General features: G+C 37.5%; 1 protein-coding gene across 1 annotated transcript; it reads left to right on the top strand.

Moving 5' to 3' along the window:
* The first annotated feature begins 8,921 nt into the window (after nucleotides 1–8,921).
* On the top strand, nucleotides 8,922–10,403 carry LOC141607294 (uncharacterized). Its single transcript, XM_074426649.1, has 2 exons — nucleotides 8,922–9,271; nucleotides 9,353–10,403. Exons 1-2 carry the CDS (start codon nucleotides 8,922–8,924, stop codon nucleotides 10,401–10,403), a joined length of 1,401 nt encoding a protein of 466 aa, XP_074282750.1.
* Nucleotides 10,404–21,580: the final 11,177 nt, after the last annotated feature.

The raw sequence follows: 21,580 nt of genomic DNA on the forward strand, positions 1-21,580 counted from the left end.
GCTTTTGAAGATAGTAACATGTGAGTAGGAATACTGGTTTTATGAGTATTGAGTTGTTTTTGTCTACCTTGTTGTTGTTTAAGTTGTTTGGAAGTGAAAATCAAGTAGTTGTGTTTTTCAATTATAGAGAGGTTGTCTTTAAACTGTTATAACTCGAGATGTATATATAATTTTGATGTTATTCCAATTGGAGGCGATAGATTGTTCTTTTACGGTTCTAACGATAGGTCACACGCCCAAAACGACGAAGAAACGAGTGAGGTATGACCATTTTTCGAAAACTGGACAGTGCTGAGAAATGCGTAGGGTACTCGATCGAGTGGCCCTCACTCAATCGAGTGCACCTCTGGTTACTCGATCGAGTAACCCTTACTCGATCGAGTAGCCCTGGTAATTTGTTATACGTGTCTCTGACTTTCACCTACTCGATCGAGTAGGCTATTCACTCGATCGAGTGGCCTGTACTCGATCTAGTAACCCATGTTTTGGGTCATATGCTTATCTTTTGACTTTGTTGCATATTATGTTTAATTCAAAGGTGTTATTTTGCTTCTTTATACATTGTTTTACATGTATGTTGGTCTTGATACGTAAGTTACCCAATCTTATGGTGTAGTGAGTGGCACCAGTGGTGAGTAGGAGTTCGGTGGGAGGACATGAGTTATATGTGTTGTGATAGATAGTGGGAAAATAAAAGGAAAATTGGTATGGCTTATTGAGGCATGGAGCATGTTTTGTGAGATGAGGTGAGTGATATGATTGTGTGTTGAGTAACGTAAAAGTAAGTGAATGTGGGCAAGGGATGATGCGAGTTTATGGAACGTGAGAATGAAAAGACTGAAATGAGGAGTGCGAATGGTAGCAACTCGAGATGTGTAAGGATTGTGAAGGGACATGGTTAGATTGTGTTGGTTAAGAATGTATGTAATAAAAGATCGTTGTAGACGGATGGAGAAGAGTGGTACATAGTGAACTTAGTGGAGACATGTCGCGACGTGAATTTGCAGATGGTGAGTGAGTTTGGGAATTTGTATTATCAAGAGGTGAAACTAATGTGTGATTTCCTTAGGCAATTAACGACATGAAATGAAATTGTTTGAACAATGAACGTTGATTTTATGGATAGATTAGTGGCAATTGTGAGTTATAACATAATGAGAGAAGATCCATGGTAAGAAAGAGTGAGATGATTTCGACATAAAATAATGGGATTTGAGTTTGGAGCAATTTGAAGGTAATCGGAGCACTAGAGATTTAGATAGAAGTAATGAAGAATTGAATTATTAATTGATTTTGTCGAGTGTAAAAGAAAAGAATGAGGGGAATAAAAACTAGGAACATGTTCGCCGAGGTCATGTGATATAAAAGTAAGGAATCGTCGAGATGTATGATACTATCATGAGGATTTGAGTTTACAGTTATGTAGGAGTTCCAGGATGACATGATAATCATGAGCTTCGAGGAATTAAAGAAAGTAAAAAGTTGGGTAAATAATTTGCACGATATGAGATCTTGGTGGTGAGTTGGGTGACGATAAAATTCAGGATAGTATTGGGAAGAAAGTTGAGGTAAATTTTGTTGGTGGATCTGATGTCATGATTTGGGATGTTAACCAAAGATAGAAAGGAAACCGTGATGTTTAGAGATGAGTGTAAGAGGCTTGATGTCCGAAAAATGGTAGTGTTTAGGTGTTGTCACTGGTGGTTAAGAGTGATTATAAATAGGAAAGATGGTCATTCTAAAGAGGTTGCTTTTGTAGAGACCTGATTGATGTGTATGGTTGTGAGAGAGTATAAGATGTGGTTAGATGAGGCGGATGCTAATAGTTGAATAGTAATGGTATGGTTATACTTGGCAGGAGGTGATGGTTATGCGAATGGGGGAATATGTTATGAGGGGCATATGAGTTAAGCTCGAGCGACAGGTAAGCTTTTTGAGTGGTAACTTACATGATCAAGATTGACTAGTTGGATGTGATTATGGGTCTATGATGTGTATAAACGTTTGTGTGAGGTTATGACCTCACGGTAAGTGGTATGGTGTGATAGACATAAAGTTGTTATCTGAATGTTCTGTAAAATATGTTGGATACGGTAACCTAATGGAATGATGTTTAAAAAGGTAATAATTTGAGTGATTTGGCATGACTAGTTATACCTGTATGTATTCATGATATATTTTATTCCGTGATATGGTAAGGGGGATGATATTCATGAGGTTCTTATCTGTTTAAATTCATATAATATGTTGCGTTGTGATTTAGTAAAGTGGATTTGAGTAAGTTTTCTTGTCCGAAAAGTTATTTTCGAGTCAGTGTTTATGGGATTGTGTAAGTTGCGATGGCTATCGATGTGGTTGTTGTGCCTCGGGTGGTAATCCGGGCACGGTACTTCGTGTTGTGATACAGGTGTTTTTGCGCTGCGGTGCGGCTGTTGGTGGCGGTGTTGCGATGCCGTCACCGGTTATGGTGGAGTAGGCGGGATGATTTTGATTCGAGTTTCGAAAGTATATACCAGTTATACATAGATTGTTGTTTTGTTTGATGTTGCGTCCTGTGAGTTTCAGTTTGTATAGATAGACAATTATTTTGTTTATTGATGTTTCTTACCAGTTTAAGTTTGGGAACGAGGGTAGAGTATGATATGAAAGAGAGTTGTATATGTTTTCGTTGTTGTCATGGTATTGCGATATTCTGTTGATGGGACACGGTTGAGAGAGGTTGTTACAGTAATTTTGATCTTGTTCTAGATGAGGCTTTGGTAGACATAGCCATGGTAAGCGATTTGTAGAACATGTGTTGTACTGATCTGAAAGCTGCAGATGGTTCATAATCTTTTGTTGAGACAATGAGTATAGGGTGTTGGAAATTAGTATCTTGTTAAGTGATGAATGAGTTTTGCGGTAATAAAAGAAAAAGAAATTGAGGATCTAGTGTGAGTGTATGTAATAATTGTGGATCGTGAGTTATGAGTATGGAGATCGGTTCAGGTATAGAGGATTATGTCGTTTTGGCAGTAATAGGGAACAATTGAAGTTTGGTTAAGCTAAAGATTTTGAGGTATAGGTTAGGTGGTGTGACGAGTGAATTGAAGTATAAGAATTGTTTAAGTAAGAGAGCCTTAGATATATGCATGGCTAGATTATAGGTGGTTATCTTTGACATGCGGTGGTGATGAGGATAATGAGAATATATAGCTAGGATTTAGTATTAGTGAGTTACGAGGACGTAACATTTATCTTAAGAGCAGTAGGATGCGGCAAAGAGAGTTTGATGGTTGTAGATGTGGTAGTATATTTGGAAGTTTGAGTCTTAATGGAGAATAAAGGATGTTTTTTTTGTTGTGATTGATTTTACTAAAGATCATGGTCGTGCTTGTAGTAGTGTGATATTTAGGAGTGTGAGAATATTTTTATAGTGTTGACAGTTGGATGATGATGATTATGAGTTCGATAGTTTTGGCAGTTGGACGATGATGTTTATGAGTGTGAGTAAACTTCGAGGACGAAGTTCCTTTTAAGGGTGGTAGAATGTAACATTCCGTTTGATGTATATGAGTGTCTTGATATTGGATTTTCTAGTGGGCGATATGTTACGGAGCTAGCAGCGTTTTTGTTGGTAGTGTACGGAGTTAGTGTCGAGAGAGATATAATATAGTTGATACGATATCGTGAGACATGTTGTGGAGTTAAGTATAGTTGGTGGAGTTGGTGTTAAGAGTTCATGTGTTATAGGGTGAGTTTTTGTTTTGAGTTATTAGTTGCGTTGTTGTGTCTTAATCAAGTTGGTAGGTTTGCTTTTATGTGTGGGTTGAACTTCGGGGACGAAGTTCTTTTTAAGGAAGGAAGACTGTAATACTACGGTTTTACGAGTCTTTGGATACTCTATCGAGTGGGGCTTACTCTGTCGAGTAAGTATGTTTAAGTAACGAAACAGTAGTCTGCCTGTAGAGTACTCGATCGAGTAGCCTTGACACTCGATCGAGTAAGTGGCACTCGATCGAGTACGAGACTTACTCGATCGAGTAAGTCGGTCTTTGGGTGATATTTGACGGGTTTTGTTAATAAGGAGGATTAATATTTAATAACTTTTCGTCATCTTCCTAAACACTTTTGCAAACCTAATCTACTGATAAAGAGAGAATTCATCCTACGTTGCCTTGTTCTTCCGCTTTATTGACAAATCCCGGAGCTAGAGGAGTCAGTTTCATTCGTTCTTGATATCATTGTGATCCTTGCGTCAAGGGTAAGTCTTACGTATCATTTTTATAGCATTTGGGTAGTTTTGGTTCCCTAATTTGGGAATTGGGGGTTTTATAATTATATTGTTGTGGTAGTGATTGTATGAATATGTATATAGGAGGAGGGTTCGTAGAAGAAAGATTTTGAGACAGCTGCTAGATCGTCTGAATATTGATTGCATTCTAGGTAGGGTTTCCCTACTCAGTATTAGTTACATGATGTGTGTGGTGATTGTGTTGTAGTTAGTGATTGTTGATTGATCAGATGATTGTGATTTCATATTGTTGATTGATTCAGACGGTTGTTGATTTTGTATTGTGGTTTCTGTTTGGTTGTCTGTGTTTTTCGGGGTGCGTCCCTGGCTGAGTGGAGTCTCTTGCGGGAGTGGATTCACGCCCTTGATTCGCCTCCTGTGGAACCCGCCACAGGAGGGATGTGCACATTAATGAACATGGGTTTATCGCTCGATGGGATGAGCGGGGCTTAGGTGGGAACGGCTGTGGTCCTCCATTGCCAGTGTAGAGTACCTGTTGCGATGGGTACTCCGGTAGGGCTACACACTTTAGTGTGTAGTCAGTTGTGTGGAGATTGATGATGGAGACTGGGGATTGATGTGTTGATTGAGCTGCTTGGTATTTGCTTCATGTTGGTTTTTATCGTGTAATTAGTACTGACCCCGTTTTATTATTTTAAAAACGGTGGTGATCCATTCGGGGATGGTGAGCAGTTGTTGAGCAGGTTTGATACGATGCATTTGGGCTAGCTGGGATGAGTCATCACTTGCAGTTAGAAGAGTCTTCCGCTGTGTCAGACGATGTCCTTTAGTTGTTCAGTTTTATTAGCAGACAATATTGGTTTGATTGTATTTCATTTAACATTTTTGGTTTGAGACATGTAATCGCTTAAACTATATTTACTTTTAAAGTACGTTTCTTTATTGTCTTATGATTATCATTGTCTCGGGTAACGAGATGGTAGCACTTCCATGCCTTAAGTGGTCATGGTAAGGCACTTGGAGTATGGGGGTGTTACATGTGGATCTGGAATAGAAGAGCCTATTATTATAAAAGAGGGTGTAGTAAATAAAGGGAAAGAACCTGCTAAAAAGCCTGTTGTGCAGAAGAAAGGCAAGGGCATAGCTGTTGGTAAGGACAAAGAAGAAACTGTTACAAGAAGGAAAGCACAAAAGGAAATGACATCTGCCATGGCTGCATCAATAATCCAAGAAAGCTAAGCTAGTGTTAATGTCCTAGATTTATGACAAGTTGTGTACTCTGTTTGGACAAGTTTTTATGTTTTATGTTAGGTTATGGAACAATCTATCAGTTTTTTAGGTTAATGTAATGGAAGGCATTGACATTCCTTTTGACATGCCTTTGTTGTGGACAAGTTTATGAGTTTAACAACTCAAATCAATATTTCAGTTTCAGTTAATGGGTGTTTTGTTCAATCAGTGTTTTGTTCAAACCAATTTATCGCTCTATTATTGCAGCAAGAAGTTTAGTAATTCAAATGTAATGGGATATTGAAATTGGCTCATAAAATGAAAATTAGATTAATACTTGAATAACCATTCAAGGAATACATAACATTGAAAATTGGCTCATACATTGAGCTACTGAAGGTACAAACAACATCGCCTAAACAACACCGCCTATACAACACCGCCTATACAACACGCCTAAACAACACTTAATAACTACTACTAAAATAAGTGACAACAACAACCAAAAGGCAAAAAAAGAAGATCTTGTAAACATTGGTTCTCAACAACTTTCTGTTGGACAAAGCATGATTGTCAACCCACTTCCCATTCACCTTCAACATCTCAATCTCATCCCTCAAATTCTTCATTTGTTTCTTCATATGTGTAGTCTCCGTTTTTAAGATATTATTCTTAAGCTGCAATATTTTCTTCTCCATTATCAATTGGTTGATAACATTTTTCTGCCATTCATTTTGAGATTCATCATACCAGCTGAAATAACGACAACCACGAAAATCAATTACCGTATTATAGAATTTGCAACCCCAAAATCGTCTACCGGGGTTGTCTTGCGTCCAAGATGTTACAAGAGCCAAAGGAAACCACATCCACACCTTCGTACCCTTCTCGAAGACTCTGACCCAACACTTTGAGTTGACATATCTGCAAATATGAAATTTTCCTTAAATTGATATAAACCCTAATTAATTTAGAGCTTACATTAGTAAAAAAAGTCACAAACTTTTACAATAAATCAATCTAAAATAAGAATAAAGGAACAAAGAGTGAAAAATTAACCTTAATAAGTCGTGGTGATGAGAAGATCAGATTGAATTTAGGAGATTGAATTGTAGCACTGTGATGAGAAGATTGAAGGAAAAAATAGATTGTGTTTCTAAGTAAAGAGAAGAGGTTATATAAACTAACTGAACGGTAAAATTGGAATAAAATACAACATTTTACATTCAAAAGTTGAATTCTGCCGGAGTCCGACTATTTTTCTCACCGGAATCCTGATTTGGTATCAAGTATAGCAGAAAATTTTATTTATGGTATAATGTTTTAAGGAAAGTTATGTTAGGTATAATATTTGAAAAACTGGATTATTCAAGGTATAAGTTATCAAATTACCCTAATAATAACAACAACAACAACAACAACAACAACAACAACAACAACAACAACAACAACAACAACAACAACAACAACAACAACAACAACAATAGTAATAATACACCGCTTTCTATCTCCTCTTCTAGTAAGAGAATTTTCTCTCTAAAAACGCCATTAAAAAGAGCTCTGATTTTGCTCAATGGCACGAGGGAGAGGCCGCCCGCCTAAAACAAGACAAATAATGGATTGTTCACATGATTCTGGTTCTGATGATAGTAGAATCTCACATAATTGTGGCTCCATTGAAGTTTCAGCTCAAACCCAGCTCTCTCCTGGAAAAAGTACCACGATTAATGAGCTAATTGTTGATGCTATTCAGAAATCGGTGCCAAAATCTTCTTCTTCGAGTGTTCAATTGCCTCGTAACAATGGTATTTCTCTCAACTCTTACATTTCGCAAGAATCCCCTGTTCTTCATGATACTTCTGGTCCTGTTTCAACTTTGCTTCTTGCACCTGTTAACTCTCCTAAGGTTTAGAATATGGCGACCCCTGTGAATAATTTAGAGTCTGTTCCTGTTATCCCTAACCCTACGACTGGTTTTGTGGGTGTTAATGATGTTGCTTATGTTCCAGTGGTTTCTACTACTGTTACTCCTTCTGTTTCCATGGAGTCTGTTACTCCTGCTGGTGCAGTCTCTATTGTTGTCCCAGATGCTAGTGTTCCTGCCATAGTTTATCCGTTGCCTAAAGCTACTTCATCTGCTATCAAGAAAAGGAGTAGCATAGTTCAGGATAACAAGAAGATTGGTATCGATCTTTTCTTCTGTCAAGAAAGTTTAGTTCAGGATGAAATTGCTGTTGAATTGGATGACATCCAATCTGAATTATATTTTTGGGAACATACTTTAATGGGTAATATTCTAGGGGCCAAGCCCTCTCTAAAAATGGTGCAGGACTATGCTAAGATATATTGGTCTCACATTTTTATTCCTTCTATTCAATACTTTAAGAAAGGTTGGTTCTCTTTCAAATTTACCTCCTCTGATGACTTAAACACTATCCTTAGGGGTGGACTTTGGAAGATGGGCAATAATTCTATCATCTTGAAGAAACGGTCTCCAACATTCTCCCTGGAAATGAAAATTGTTTCCTGTATACCTGTTTGGGTTCTCTTCCCTGACTTAGACCCTTTTCTTTGGTCTGATGTGGTGCTGAGTAGAATGGCCAGTAAGATTAATAAACCTCTTTTTGCAGATTTGCCCACTACAACCAAAGCTAGATTGTCCTTTGCTAGGGTTCTTATTGAGGTAGATGTTTCTAAACTCCTGCTTGACCAAATAGTGCTCAACACCCCCTTTCATGGGAGGAGCATTCAGCGAATTACCTATGAGTGGCTCCCTTTTCATTGCAAGGAGTGTGATAAGCTGGGGCATGAGACAAAGAATTGTAACTCTCTCAAGAGTAAATCCAAACCTTGTAAGGCTTCTAGGAAGCAAAATGTTAATCTAGCTTACAAGCCTGTTTCCCCTCCTGTGGCTGAGCCTACCTCAATTGTGGTTCCTTTGGCTAGCTCAGGAAGCTCAAGGATAGGTGGTACCTCAGCTTCTCTTGTATTGGTTGATGCCCAGGACACTTTGGAGCAAGGAGACCCTATTGAGGCTCCTGCTTCTAGTGTCCAATGCACCTCTCCTGAGACTGTTGTAATGCACTCAAAACCCCTGAACCTAGGTCAGAACATGGGTACTCAAGTGAGTGTAGCACCCTCTTCACAGGTTATCCCTCTAGGTATTGACTCTTCTCAGGGAAGGCAAGGGCTAGGTGGTACCCCAGGATGTGATAGAGCTTGTCTCTCCCCGGTCAGGAGCATAACTGGCCCTTCTTCTGGCTTAGTTCTTGCTGACCAGGTTGAAGACCAGCTCTTTGATGTCTCTGTAAAGCACTCAGGACCCCTTGGTGTTGACAACATGAATGGTGTTCAGAATCCATCTTCTTTTGAGGTTCTTAATCCTCTTTCTTCAATAGTAGACATGTCTCAGGATGGCCTCCCTTTGGGTAAGGATCCTCCTGATAAACTCAGTTAGATGATTATCTCTTCCTGGAATGTTAGGGGATTTAATGACCCCCTAAAATTGCCTGAGGCATTGGACTTCATTAAGATCAACAATATTAATGTCATAGGTTTTGTTGAAACTAGAGTAAAAGAAAAGAATTTTATCTCCTACTCTAAGAAATACTTCTCTCATTATAATTCTACTAGTAACCATTCTTCTCAATATAATGGAAAGATTTGGTGTGTTTGGAACCCTTCTACTGTTGATGTTACTATAGAGGCTACTGCTGCTCAATATGTGCACTGCCATATAAAACATTATGCTTCTGGGGCTACTTTTTCTGCTACTTTTGTTTATGAATTTAATGATGGAAACCTAAGGTAGGAGTTGTGGGATTTTTTAACTGGTCACTAGTTGCTCAATAAACCCTGGATCATCTTGGGAGATTTTAATGTGGTTAGATCTGATGTTGAAAGGATTGGTCCTAATCCTCCTGCAATTAGGGATATACAAGATTTCAATGAATGTATTTTAAACTCTGGTTTAAATTATCTGCCTAGCACTGGGTGTGAATTTACCTGGACTAACAAACAAGGGGTCCATGATAGGGTGTGGGCTAAACTTGACAGAGTTCTGGTTAACCTATGCTGGACTACCATGTTCCCTAATACCTCCGCTGTTATTAAACCTCCTGGCATTTCTGATCATTCTCCCATAGTAGTTACTGTCTTCCAGGATATTAAGCTTCCCAGAAGATTTAGTTTCCTGAACTGTTGGTCTAAGCATGAATCTTACCCTGCCATTGTCCAACAAGCCTGGTTTTCTAATGTCCAGGGCCGTCCTATGTTTCAGTTGTTCACTAAGCTTAAGGGTGTTAAAAATAGTCTGAGCTTTCTCCATAAACATCATTATACTAACCTTACTGATAGGATTGCTGCTGTAAAAGCTCAGCTCCTTAGCTGTCAATATGATCTTCAACATTGTCCTAATTCTGAGGATCTTATCAACCTTGAAGCTGAGCTTGTTAATAAGTTTAGAACCCTTAAATCTGCTGAACTAATCTTCCTGAAGCAGACGGCTAAGATCAAACATATTGAGCTTAATGATAACAGTACCAAATACTTTCATGCCAGGGTCAAGGAAAGGAAAGCTCAGCAAATTATTGGTGAAATTGTGGATAAGAATGGATGCCTTCAATCAGGGTTACAGAAGGTTGGGAAAGCTTTTGTTGATTACTACACTGGGTTGCTAGGCACTGACTTGCCAGTTATGCATATTGATCCTCAAGTCATCAAGCAGGGTTCTATCATTCAACAGCAGGACCGGGCCTTCCTGACTGCCCCTGTGCATAATGAGGAAATTAGGAAGATTGTTTTTACTATGGATCATGATAAGAGTCCACGTCCTGATGGGTTCTCAGCTGGTTTCTTCCAAAGTTCCTGGTCTGTAGTTGAACTTAATCTCTGTAATGTTGTCAAATCCTTCTTTAGTTCTGGTAAAATGGCTAAATAGGCAAATTCTACCATCATCTCTCTAATCCTCAAATGATCTACCCCTGCTTCTGTCAAAGACTTTCGTCCTATCTCTTGCTGCTCCACTATCTATAAAGTTGTTAGTAAGATTCTTGCCAACAGAATGCAAGGTTTATGGGCTGGGATTATCGGTGAGGAGCAGGCGGCATTTATTAAAGGAAGGAACATCTTTGACAATGTTCTCCTAACTCAAGCTTTGGTTAGGGGGTATACTAGGAAATACATTTCTGCTAGATGCTTGATGAAAATTGATATCAAGAAGGCTTTTGATAGTCTTCAGTGGCCATTTATTCAAAGTATTCTGCAAGAGTTCAATTTTCCTCCTATTTTCATAACTTGGATTATGAGTTGCATCTTATGGTCTTGGTTCTCTATTAAGATAAATGGTCAAATCTCTGGATATTTCAAGGGCAAGAGTGGCCTCAGGCAAGGAGACCCTTTGTCCCCTTATATTTTTGTCCTTAGCATGGAGGTCCTTTTTAGGCTTCTTAGGAACATTTGTTCTAAGAGCTAAGTGTCCTATCATCCTAAATGTACTAAAACCAAACTTACTCATCTTGTTTTTGTTGATGATCTAATGGTGTTTACTAAGGGGGATATTCCCTCAGTGGTGGCTACCTCTGAGGCTATGGATTCTTTTGCCAAATGGTCTGGCATGTATGCAAATCCTGAAAAGACTACCATCTATTTTGCTGGGGTCTCTCCCACAGTCACTACTGATATCCTCAAGGCAATTGGTTATAGTGAAGGCAGTTCCCTTTTAAATATCTTGGGATCCCAATTCACTCCTCTAACCTGAATTTTGCTCATTACCATACTCTAGTAGTCAAAATACAGAATGCAATACATCACTGGACTTCGAATCTCCTCTCTTATGCTGGCAAGATCCAAATGCTTAGTTCTGTTATATTTGGTTTGGAAAACTACTGGTGTGCTAGTCTTCTTTTACCCAAAGGAGTCATTAAGCTCATTAACAAAATTAGTAAGAATTTCTTTCGGAATAACTCAGCTGATACTAAACACCTCATCTTCAAAAGTTTCCCTTCTGTTTGTGCTCCTTGGGCAGAAGGTGGATTTGGCCTTAAGGAACTTCTTTCTTGGAATAGAGCCGTGCTCATGAAATGGATCTGGAAGTTTACTCAGGCTAATGGGGGTGGGGGGGATCTGGCAGCACTGGTGCCAGAATTATATCCTTAAGGGTTCCTCAATCTGGGTGATTACGGCAAGTACTAATATCTTAGAAGGGTTGGCTAGTATCCTATCAGTTAGGGATCACTGTATTTCTGTGGCAGGAGGAATTGATAAGGCTGCTTCAATGCTTCAGTGCTGCTGCAATAATAACCGTTTCACTGTGCAGAAAGCATATGATTGTATCAGGCCTATGTATCAAGAACCTGTCTGGGCTAAGAGACTGCATTGTAGTGAGGTTATGCCAAAACATAGAATCACTGATACTCTTGTTGTTGCTGGCAAGCTTGCAACTATTGACAACATCACTTCTCGGGGTTTAATTCTTGTGAATAGGTGTTGTTTATGTGAGGTAAATTTAGAGGATCATGAGCATCTCTTTTCCTCATGTTCTTATTCAATAGAGGTTTGGTCTGACATCCTTCACTGGATGGGTCTCACGGGTAGGAGTATGCATTTGCATCAGGAACTTACCTGGGTTAGAGGCAGAAATCAGAGACGGCATTGGAAAGCTCATTGGTTCCAATGTAGTTTAGCTGCAACAGTCTATGCAATCTAGACAGCTCGCAACACAAGGAAATTTCACAACTTCCTCCAACCGCCTAACTCCATCATAAAGCATATTCAATTTGAGGTGTCAATTAGAATGTTAGCTTACAAAAAGGGGTATCAGTATGATGAGATTTTAACACATCTCAATAGCTAAGAATTTGCTTGTCCAATGTAGTATATTGGCTAGTCTTTGTAAGAAACACCTTTGTTTTACTCCTTGTTGGGAAGAATATAAGGTACATAACTTCTTGCAAAAGCAAAATAATAATAATAATATATAATAATATGATAAATTATAATAATTGGTAGGTTTCCTAACAATTTCCTAATTCCTCCTACTTTTACTACTATAAATAAATACAAGGATAGCCCTACTCATAAATCACTTTTACAAATATAACACATAAGTTAGAGAGAGAGAGGGAGAATAAGAAAGGAAAACAATCAATTTGGGGATTTTGCATCTGTTTCTATTGGATTCGATCTTTTATTTTGTAAGTTGTCTTTAATCTTTCTAAAATTCAATTATTCGTCTTTAAGACTTAATTATAGTAGGATTATGGTAGAAGTCATACTTAATTACATAAAGATTAGGTTAAACATAATTAGGTTAAAGAAAGAAAGTTACAGCAATTCTGTAAATCTGTAAGTTGTTTTAAACGAACTATCAAACCGTTTTAAAATTGTTATATTCAAAAACATAACGAATAGACTTAGGTTATTTTCAATTCTAGTTTATGCCTTTAAAATTTAGTAGCAAGTGGCCTTGTAGATCTTTCAGAATAAATTCGTTATGAACATGTCGACTGAGAATCCGCGAATACACTAGTAGTCTAAAGTTTATTTCGTAAACCTAATTTATAAATTGAAAATTAGTTGGGTATTTTGCATACATTAATTTTGAAGAGTCTAGATGATACTAGGCATTGGAATTTCTCAAAACTCATATTTTAAACTTGTTTTATGATCAATACTTTTTATGCGACGAAATTCGTCTGTATTTATAAATCTTTTAAGGAAACCTTGATAAGTATGGAATTGAGCAAAGTATATTTCACAATAACTTTAGATATGTGTCTTAGGGTTCCAGCCTCACTGGTCTCGCATCGTTTGTATTTTTATTTAATTAATTATGAATATTATAGTGAGACTGAACTGTTTTGTATAACGGTAGAATTAGAGATATAGCTTTGAAGTTGTCAAAAGGATTAGGACGTGATGGGCATATGATAAATGCATGATTAGTTGGTTGGTTATGTAGTAATTGTACATAATTATGTTATGTAGGTTATGAATTTGTAAACGATCGATTTGATTGCTTATGTGACTCGAAGATTTGCTATCAGGTAGGAATTTTCTACTCAACTCGGGTTTTATTGTTAAGTGAATGTATATTTAATTGTGACGGTTGATGAGATTAAGGTTAATATTGTGGTTTATTATTGGAGATAGAGTATTTGTGTATGCTAAGATTTTGGCTGAGCTGTATGACGGGATTGTTATTGAGTATTTGTTGTTGGTTATATTTGGTATGGAGAGTCGATTATTCAATTGAGCATAGCACGGAGGGTGTTACTGCCAGTTGTACAAAGCGAGTGATCGTTAGTGCCAGATGTGCATAGTAAGTAGTTACTACTGCCAGAGATAGTTGTGCATAGTAAGTAATTACTACTGCCAATTGAGCATGGTACGCATGTACTACTGCCAGTTGAGCATAGCACGGTGTTAAGGGAGTTGTGCTACTGCCAGTGATGTAGGTGATTTGTACGGATGAAGTGATGAGAATTTGAAGGATGTCTGTTTTGGTTGGATTATTATTGTTGTTTGGTTTATTCCTACCCAATCTCGTGGTTGACAGTGTATTCGTGAACACCTGTGATGAACCGTAACTGAGGAGCAGATTTGACAGGTACATGAGTTAGCTAACTTGGGAGCTTATGGAGATGCGTGAGGAATTCGGCCAGTTTACCTAGAAGTCTAGACAAAATAGTTCTTTATTCACTTTACTTTATTCCGCTACGAGTTGTAATAAATTTTATATTAGTTTTAATTTGGTTAATTTGTAATAAACATGTAATCGCTAAATTTTATCTAATGTACATTGGTTTGTTGTACTTTGTTATACACTATCTCGAGAAACCGAGATGGTAACACTCTCATTTACTTGGGAGGCCTAGCTAAAGGCTTCTGAATAAATGGGGTGTTACAATTGTAGTTGACGAAATTGTCAAAATTGTTTCATCTCATTAGATCTTCAAGAACACGTATACATAGCTATCTATAATTACAAACGGAAAGGCAACAACTTTGGAGTTATTTGTGGGATAGCGTTGAGGATTTTAGTTTACATTCATATTCAATCGTTGGAGGTATTTACGTAATATGTTAATGTCAATCTTATTGTGTTGTATTGATAATTTTGTAGGGCAAGCAATCAAGCATCAAGTGATGTAGAATTACTCTTGTACTAGTTTTGCGCTCGTGCAAAAAATGCACGGGTTGAATCTTATTAGATTGAAAAATCAATAAAAAGGTGAATATATTTATTAAATGTATAATTTTAGTATTACAATTATACCAATGTAAAAGTAAAGAGAAATTATACACTTAACTTAGACGTAAGTAAAAACAACGCATTAGCCCGACGTTATAATAATACACAAATTCCGATTTAAGACGAAACTATACGTAGGATGAATAAGACAAAAGAAATAGCATTATGCATGGGCCGAAAAAGTAAAATATATGTCCTATATAGACATGTGCAATTTGTGGGGTGATACTGATCCGTCTTAAACTTAAGACGAATAGTAGTCGATAAAAATATATTTAGATCTGAAAATTTATACTTACAGTTTATATCCTAATTTCCTAACCATCATAATTAACCAAATTATTACTGGGTCGACCCTCTAACTACCGAAAAAAACTCCGACCATATAATAAAACTCTATATGCGTTATTTATTCTTTATAAGGTATATTTTAAACAACAGTAAATCTCTTTTAAGATGGGAAATATGCCCCATCGCTTGCATATATAAGAGAAAATTTTTGTTAAATCCTATGCATTATTCTTTTGTCTCATTTACAATATTTAATTAACTCGTTTTAAGATTAGGGCCGATAGTACTATCTTAAATAAGAAATTGTGTTTAATTAAAGATAAATAAATAATTGAGATAAAGTATATAAATTGGACCATGTAGTTCATGTATAGACTATAAAGTGTCAACTCCTAGTAAATGGACTAACTAACAATATTATATGAGGAAGAACGAAAAAAAATGGCTTTAGAGAAGAGAGAGAAAGTACCAAAAAAGAGTGATTTTATTCTGCTAAGCATAAACCCTAAAAATTGTTGAAATCACGACGGTAATCAAATCTTCATCAATTTCTTCACCAAAAAATACGCAATCAAATAATAGTAATCAGTTTTCGTGTCTTTCTCATAATTTGGATGAATTTCCAATCTTATCTCGTAAAAAAGGTCCTACTTCTTCGGATGTTATTCGGGAAAAATCAGTTCATGATGTGGTAGGCATTCCATCTCTGAATTTGGATGGACTGGTTGAAGACATTCCGTATGAGGAGGAAGGGTATGCACCAGGACTGGAAGTGATTGAGGAGGAACCGGCTGTTATTCTAGAGGATGCTGCGCCTGGGTTACTTCAGTTCACGGCAACTGAAGTCAAAGTGGAGCTTGACTATTGGAAACATTCGGTCTATTGCTTTATTTTGGGTGCAAACCCTCCATGGGACATTGTTGAGGGCTTCATTAGGCACCTTTGGATTAATCATCAGGTAGACAAGCTATCCTTTTTACCTAATGGTGTTTTTCTTGTGCGTTTTAAGTCTAAGGCTGCTAGGGAGGCTGTTTTAAAGCAGGGTCACTTCTTGTTTGATAATAAGCCTTTTATAGTCAGACCTTGGACCCCTGAGATTGAATTAGTTAAGCATGAGGTCAAGTCTGTGCCTGTCTGGATTCGTCTACTTAATCTTCCACTTAAGTTCTGGGGAAAAGGGATTGCTCGTATTTCAGGACTTATAGGGAAATTTATTAAGTGTGACATAGCAACTGAGGAAAGAACTAGACTTGGCTATGCTAGAGCTATGATTGAGATGAATTTGGGTGACCCTTTACCTGATAAAGTGTCTTTTTTGGATGAAAATGGTGTTTTAGTCAAAATAGTGGTGAAGTATGAGTGGAAACCTATTGTTTGCTTGAAGTGCAAGGGTGTTGGTCACAGTAATGAGGAGTGCAGGAAAAAGAGCCAAAAATCTAAATCATCTTTGCCTGCAAAACAGCCAGCTCTTGCAAAGCAACCTCTGGTGACTAAAGTTTGGAGACCTAAAGTTGCTAATGGTGCTCAGAGACAGAAGAGTCAGGTTCCTGTTGCTCAGACACCAGTAGCTACTGTTCCAGTGGATGTTCCTCTCACTACTCCTGTGGTTTGGCATAAGGATGGGACTTATACAATGGGTCTTACCCCTGCTAGACCCATAGTGAGAATGACCAGGCAATAGAACTCTGATGGGGGTTACAGTGTGCATAAATTTGGTCAACAAACTTTTCTAGAAGCTTTAAACAAATCTGGTTCACCCAAGGAAGGCATTGGGACAAGTGGTAGTGTTCCTCACCAGGGGGTGGGGAATGCATAATCTCGGTTTTTGGAATGTTATGGGACTAAATAAACCTACAAAACAGAGAGTTGTTAAAACCTTCATACTTAAGCATAATGTGGGTTTATTTGGTCTCCTTGAGACAAAGGTTAAGGCCTTGTCTCAAAATAGCATCAGTGGTATTGTCATGGATGGATGGAGCTTAACCACTAATAATAGTTTCCATAAAGGGGGTAGAGTATGGGTTATCTGGAATCCTAGCATTTTTCATGTGGATTTTGTTAATTACTCTTCACAATGTATTAATATGAGAGTCGTGGAGGTTGCTTCTAATAAGATCTTCAACTTGTCTATGGTCTATGCTTTTAATGAATTACAAGCAAGAGTTCCTTTTTGGGAGCAGCTTATTAAGTTTGCCTCTGATGTTGATGGAGCTTGGGCAGTGTGTGGAGACTTTAATTGTGTTCTCTCACACTCTGAAAGGTTAGGAGGCATTAGTACAGATGCTGAAATTGATGCTTTCCAGGGTTGTCTAAATAGTTGTGGCCTAGTGGACTCTCCTGCTATGGGATCCTTCTTCACCTGGAATAATAAGCAAGAGATGAATGCAAGGGTGTACAGTAGACTTGATCGTTTTTTGATTAATTCTGAATGGAGTCTTTCAATGTCAGATACCTATGCACATTTCCTTCCTGAAGGTAATTTTGATCACACGCCCTGCATTATCAATAAGTCAGGACATCTTCTTGCTACGAATAGGCCTTTCAAGTACTTTCAGATGTGGGGGAAATCCCCACTTTTCCTACCTGGTATGGCTGATTGGTGGGCTGGTGAGTACACTGGTACCAGAATGTATGTTTTAGTTAAGAAGCTTAAAAATCTTAAGCAGCACCTCAAGCAATTTAATAAAGATCATTTCCACAATATTGAGCGTGTACTGCCATTTCCTTGAAGAATTTGGAGTTTATCCAATCCAAAATTGTTATTGATCCTACTAAAACGGATTGGTTGATGAAGGAAGCACCTGCTGCCAAAGAGTATTCTGAGCTGCAACAAGCCTGCCATATTTTCCTTAGACAAAAAGCCAAGGCTGCTTGGTTAAAAGATGGAAACCAGAATATTAAATACTTTCATAGTGTCATAAGGAGTAAGTTTATGAGGAATCAAGTGCTTGCAATCAAGGATATGCATGGAATTGAACATACTGATCCTATTAGTATTCAGAATGCCTTTTTGGAGTTTTATGGCAATTTGCTAGGCACTGATAGTGTTACTGATAAGGTTAATGCTAGAATTATCCAGAGTGGTAGGACTTGCACTGAGGAGCAAGCTACTAGTCTGCTACTGCCTGTTACCAAGAAACAAATTAAGGATGCCATCTTCTCTATCCCAGATCACAAGGCTCCAGGTTCTGATGGGTTTCTAGTTCCTTTTATAAAGATGCCTGGAGTATCATTGGAGAGGAGGTGAGTTCTGCAGTTATGGATTTTTTTCAAAAAGGGAAACTGCTTAAACAAATTAATTCTACCATTGTTACTCTCATTCCCAAGTGTAAGATGCCTACTCATGTTACTCAGTTTCGTTATATTGCTTGTTGCAATGTAGTTTATAAGTGCATTTCTAAGCTAATTTGAAACAGATTATCTACTGTGGTACCTGAGCTTATTAGTGTGAATCAGGAGGGATTTGTGAAAGGAAGGAGTATCATTGAAAATATTTTAGTCTGTCAGGATTTAGTAAGACTGTATAATAGACAGGCTTACTCTCCCAGGTGCATGTTTAAAATAGATCTAATGAAAGCTTATGATTCTGTTAGTTGGACTTTCTTAGATGAGTTGCTGGAAGCCTTCAAGTTCCCTAAGCACTTCAGGAATTTGATCATGGAATGTGTTGGGAGTGCCTCTTTTTCTATTTCCCTAAATGGTGAAACTTTTGGTTTCTTCAAGGGCAAAAAGGGCTTGAGACAGGGTGACCCCATGTCCCCTCTTATCTTCACCTTGTGTATGGAATATCTGAGCAGGATTTTAACCTGTGCCACTGGAAAGTTAAAGTTTCATTACCACCTTCTTTGTAAGCATTTGAAGCTTACTCATCTGATGTTTGCAAATGATTTGCTATTGTTCTGTAAAGGAGATGCTGCTTCAATGATGGTTTTACTTAGAGCGTTCTCTTCATTTTCCTTGGCATCTGGTTTGAAAATGAACTCTACAAAATCTGAGGCCTATTTTAATGGAGTTCGTATTTCTTTAAAGAAGGAGATTCTTTCAATTTCTGGTTTTAGTGAAGGGCAGCTTCCATTCAAGTACTTGGGTGTGCCAATAACTTCTGGGAGATTGAAGAAATCTGATTGTGCTGTGTTGATTGATAAGATAGTAGAAAATATTAGATGTTTGGGGGCCAAGAAACTTTCTTATGCTGGAAGGTTGACCTTGGTTGATTCTGTTTTGACTACTATGCATAGGTACTAGGCATCTATTTTTGTCTTACCCAAGGGTGTATTGAGTAGGGTGGATGCCATCTGCAGAAATTTTCTTTGGGAGGGTCATGCAGAGTACAGTAGTGTTCCTAGACTGGCCTGGCATAAGGTTTGTGTCCCAAAGAGAGAAGGTGGATTGGGTCTGAAAGAGAGTCATGTTTGGAATGTAGCAACTATAGGAAAGCTTGTTTGGTGGTTGGTAAACCAGACAAGTTGTGGGTCAGATGGGTACACCAAATTTACATAAAAAATGGTGATTGGCTGAATCATAACCCTTCCTCTGATGCCAGTTGGCATTGGAAGAAAATTTGCAAGGTCAGGGATCTCATTAAAGATGGGTTTGTATCTAATGAATGGAGTATTGGTAATGAGGAGTATAATATTAAGAGTTGCTACAAATGGATTAGACAACCTAGACCAGATGTGCCCTGGTATAGATCTATTTGGCACTCACTAGTCTTGCCTAAGCACGCTTTTATGGCCTGGCTGGTGAGTAGTAATGCTTTACTGTTGAAGGACAAGCTTTATCAATTGGCAGTAGCTACTGATGATCTATGTTGTGTGTGTTACCTTCAGAAAGAAACCCATAATCATCTTTTTCAGGAATGCAACTTCACTCAGAGGTTAGTACATTCTGTTTTGGCTGGTTTAGGTTCCTCTATTGGACAGCATGACTGGATTCAGAGCATAGCTCGGAGGAGGTGGAGCAGGTTGAGGAAAGCTGTGATTAATGCAGCCATTCTAGCATGCTGGTATGAGATTTGGATGCAGAGGAATGAGGCACGTCTGTATGGTAGAGTTGCCAGACCTGAACATTTGGCTGCTCATATCAAGAGTGTCTTAAGAAGTCGTGTTAGTTTCTGTAAATCAAACCTTGTCTCTCCCAAAGATGAAGTTTGGTTGAATAGGGTGCAACTAGTTTAATATATGCATCTACAAATTGTATTGTTCTAAAAAGGACTTATTGTATATTGCTTTGGAAATTAATGAAAAGCTTACATTTTAGCAAATATATATATATATATATATATATATATATATATATATATATATATATTATATGAGGTGGACCGATATATCTAGCAATTTAGCCCATAAAACTCAAAGTAAAAAAACCCTACGCTCAATGGCTTAAGTCACCTAAGTCACTCATTCACCGAGCTAAATCCTCGCCTGACTAAATATATTACTCGTATATACTATTCTCTCTGTCATTCAGATCTCACTTCCCTCTCACTTTCAGCCGCTCCATTTCACCTCTTTGCTCTTTATCTCATAATTATTTATCGCCTATACACCACATATCTCTCCCCCATATACATACAACAATAAATTTACATTATCTCAATTTACATATATTATCTCACCATTAGAGATTCATGCATAAAGTTTAGACCATAAAGATTTGGATCCTTTTGCAGTCAATTTCGGCGTTTTCAGATGATAATCAAAGAAGAAAATTTATATTATTGAATAAGCATATTTTTCATATTTAATTTTTTTATCTTTAATGATTTTTTTCCTGGGTTTTGTTTCCATTTTTATGTACTTTTAACATATTTAATTTAATTATCTTTTCACCTTTTTTTTCGAAAACAATTATCTTGCATCTTTTAATGTATGTCATCCTTGAATTTTGTACATTTCAAGTCTGAATCAGTAACCAGTGAGGTTTTTATTGATTTTTTTTATAATTATATATAATTTGTAATTTTTTGATTTTTTTTTGTAATTTTTTATTTGTTCATATTGTGTTCCTAATATTGTAGGAAATGTATATTATGTTGGTTAACATATATATTGTATTAGAATCATTGAAATCAGGGAATTAAATCTAACAATGAACGTGGGTATCAGATAAAAAAATGTTTGCCTTTTCAACCCCTAAAAATCAGGAACCAATCACAATCCTCTAATTGCTTTAACTTTTATAGATAGGGGATGCGTTAAGACAAAGTGATGGTTATATCGTTATAGGAACATTTCAAGGCAAATATGCCTCCCTTTAACTGAAGGTGTAGTGAGTTCACATGTATATTTGCAAATGAGATTATAAGAGTAATATGGTAAGTGTGTGTAGACCTGGCAAAACTCGATCCGACTCGACAAAACCGATCCGACTTGCCCGAAATCGAACCCGCCTGGCACCCGAAAATACAAAATAATCACAACACCTGAAATCGACCCAGTCCGATCTGCCATAACCCGATTCTTAATAACATCCGATAACCGGTATAACTCGGACCTCATGACAACGAAACCGACTAAATCTGGCACGGAAAATACCCGACCTGAGTAAGACTCGACTAACCGTTACAA

This window comes from Silene latifolia, chromosome 10 (genome assembly GCF_048544455.1).
Source record: "Silene latifolia isolate original U9 population chromosome 10, ASM4854445v1, whole genome shotgun sequence".
In the NCBI taxonomy this organism is placed as follows: domain Eukaryota; kingdom Viridiplantae; phylum Streptophyta; class Magnoliopsida; order Caryophyllales; family Caryophyllaceae; genus Silene; species Silene latifolia.

Excerpts from the sequence above, each read along its gene's own strand:
- LOC141607294 (XM_074426649.1), top strand. The coding sequence starts at position 8,922 with ATGATTATCTCTTCCTGGAATGTTAGGGGATTTAATGACCCCCTAAAA. Across the intron at positions 9,272-9,352 it reads TTTAATGATGGAAACCTAAG|ATCTGATGTTGAAAGGATTG; the intron begins GTAGGAGTTGTG and ends TAATGTGGTTAG.